At 43.1% G+C, this 1,839-nt stretch overlaps 1 protein-coding gene across 1 annotated transcript in view; it reads right to left on the bottom strand.

Annotated features, from left to right (window-relative positions):
- tph2 (tryptophan hydroxylase 2 (tryptophan 5-monooxygenase)) overlaps window positions 1–524 on the bottom strand; it is an 8,352-nt gene extending 7,828 nt beyond the window's left edge. The window contains 1 exon segment of the mRNA XM_053319457.1: window positions 365–524. Coding sequence (XP_053175432.1) covers window positions 365–475 — 111 coding nt within the window. The 5' untranslated portion in view covers window positions 476–524.
- Window positions 525–1,839: the final 1,315 nt, after the last annotated feature.

Here is a 1,839-nt window from a genome sequence, read left to right as displayed (position 1 = left end):
TTTTCTTGGCTGTTTAAATATTAGCCTATTATTAAAAAACATCGCCTTCATAGCTGTATTTATTTTGGAAAAGTAGTTTTTTTAAATGCTCATTTGCCCTAAAAGCAAAAACAATGACTTTACACCTTCAGCTGATAACATGTTGAACTCAAACACCTCAGAAATCCAGATGTTGCTCGAAAAAACTGAAAATTAATGCATGAAAATCAGCTTAAAGCAAAATTCAGATCTGTGATGAACTTTATGAACTTGAAAACACCTCCAGAAAAACCTCCAAATAACCAAAAACCACTGAGGTCAGAGAGGAGGGAGGAAGGGAGGAAGGGAGGAAGGAGGGAGGGAGGTGTGTGTTTGTGTTTCTCACCATCTGGCCCCCAGTGTGGCGTTGCTGCTGCTGGTCGAACATGGCCGAGTCCAGCGACATCCCCCTCCTGGCCCAGTACTTGCTGGAGAACATCATCATGGCGGGTTGCATCCTTGGCACTGGCTCCGCGTTTGTCCTTCATCACATGGGAGGAGGCCATGGGGAACCAGTGGGTGTAAGAGTACCAGGGCTCCAGCCTGCTGCTCTGCTGTGCTGCTGCTGCTGCTGCCGCCTCACACACACTGCCTGGAGATCAACGCTCAGAGAGGCGGAGAGTGACGGCCTGCTGCAGAACCCGCCGCTGGTTAAATACTGACACAGGGTGGAGTGAAAGGGGGGGGAGGAAGAGGAGGAGGAGGAGGAGGGGAAGGGGAAGAGGAGGAGGTCTGTACAAACTGAGAGAGAGAGAGAGGTAGAGAGAGATAGGGGGGGGGAGAAAGAGAGAGAGTGAGAGGGAGAGAGGGTGGAGAGAGAGGGGGGGGGGGGAGAGAGAAAGAGGGGGGAGAGAGAGAGAGAGAGAGAGAGAGGGAGAGAGAGAGAGAGAGAGAGAGACAGACAGACAGAGAGAAAGAGAGAGAGGGGAGAGAGAGAGAGAGAGAGAGAGAGAGAGAGAGAGAGAGAGAGAGAGAGAGAGAAGAGAAAGAGAGAGAGGGGAGAGAGAGGAGCTTCTGATGCTTCTGCTCCTCTGCTGATGTGTTAACTAGTGAAAAATGTATTTTCCCAAGTTCCCAAACCTCAGGGTAACTTTTCAAAATGTCTTGTTTTGTCTAAAACTCAATGACACTTTGTTTATTATCACAAGAAAATGAGAAAGTATCCACATCTGGAAAGCTGGAAATGTAATTTTTGCTTAAACGTTTTTGATTCAATGATTCCAATTAACTGCCAATAAATAAACCTCACCTATAAAAAAACAATCACAGTGGACCAAGGCTTTAAATGCATATAAAAGACATAAAACTTGAGTAAAAAATAACATATCTGTGATGCTGCTTTTATACAGACAGGAGGTCTGTACAGTGTGGCGTTGTTTCACCCAATGCATGCTGGGATACGCTCCAGCTCTCCATCACCCTGAAAAAGATGAATGATCCGTTATCTGAAATCTAGTTGAAGCTGTTTGCTGATGTTACACAGACTGACTGACATCATATATACATACAAAAATATATACATACTATATACTCATATAAATATAAAGGTCAATGGTGTTTGTTTGTGTCCATGTGGTTTAGTTTAAATGTAAAGGGTTAAAAAGTGAAAATAAACGTATGAATAACTTGCACACATCCTTTTTTTGTGGACCCAGCATCACATTTCTGCTTTTAATCCATTTAGAGAGAATATATTAGAGGATTATGGTAAAAATGTCTAAGTGGTGTAACCATAAAAACTGTACCAAATAATTCAACTTGCTTAAAAACAGTAAATAGTCAATAAAACACCATATCAACTAGTTTGGCATGATCTTACAT

Source organism: Scomber japonicus, chromosome 5 (genome assembly GCF_027409825.1).
Source record: "Scomber japonicus isolate fScoJap1 chromosome 5, fScoJap1.pri, whole genome shotgun sequence".
Classification (NCBI taxonomy): Eukaryota; Metazoa; Chordata; class Actinopteri; order Scombriformes; family Scombridae; genus Scomber; species Scomber japonicus.
This window is presented reverse-complemented; position numbering and strand designations above follow the sequence as displayed.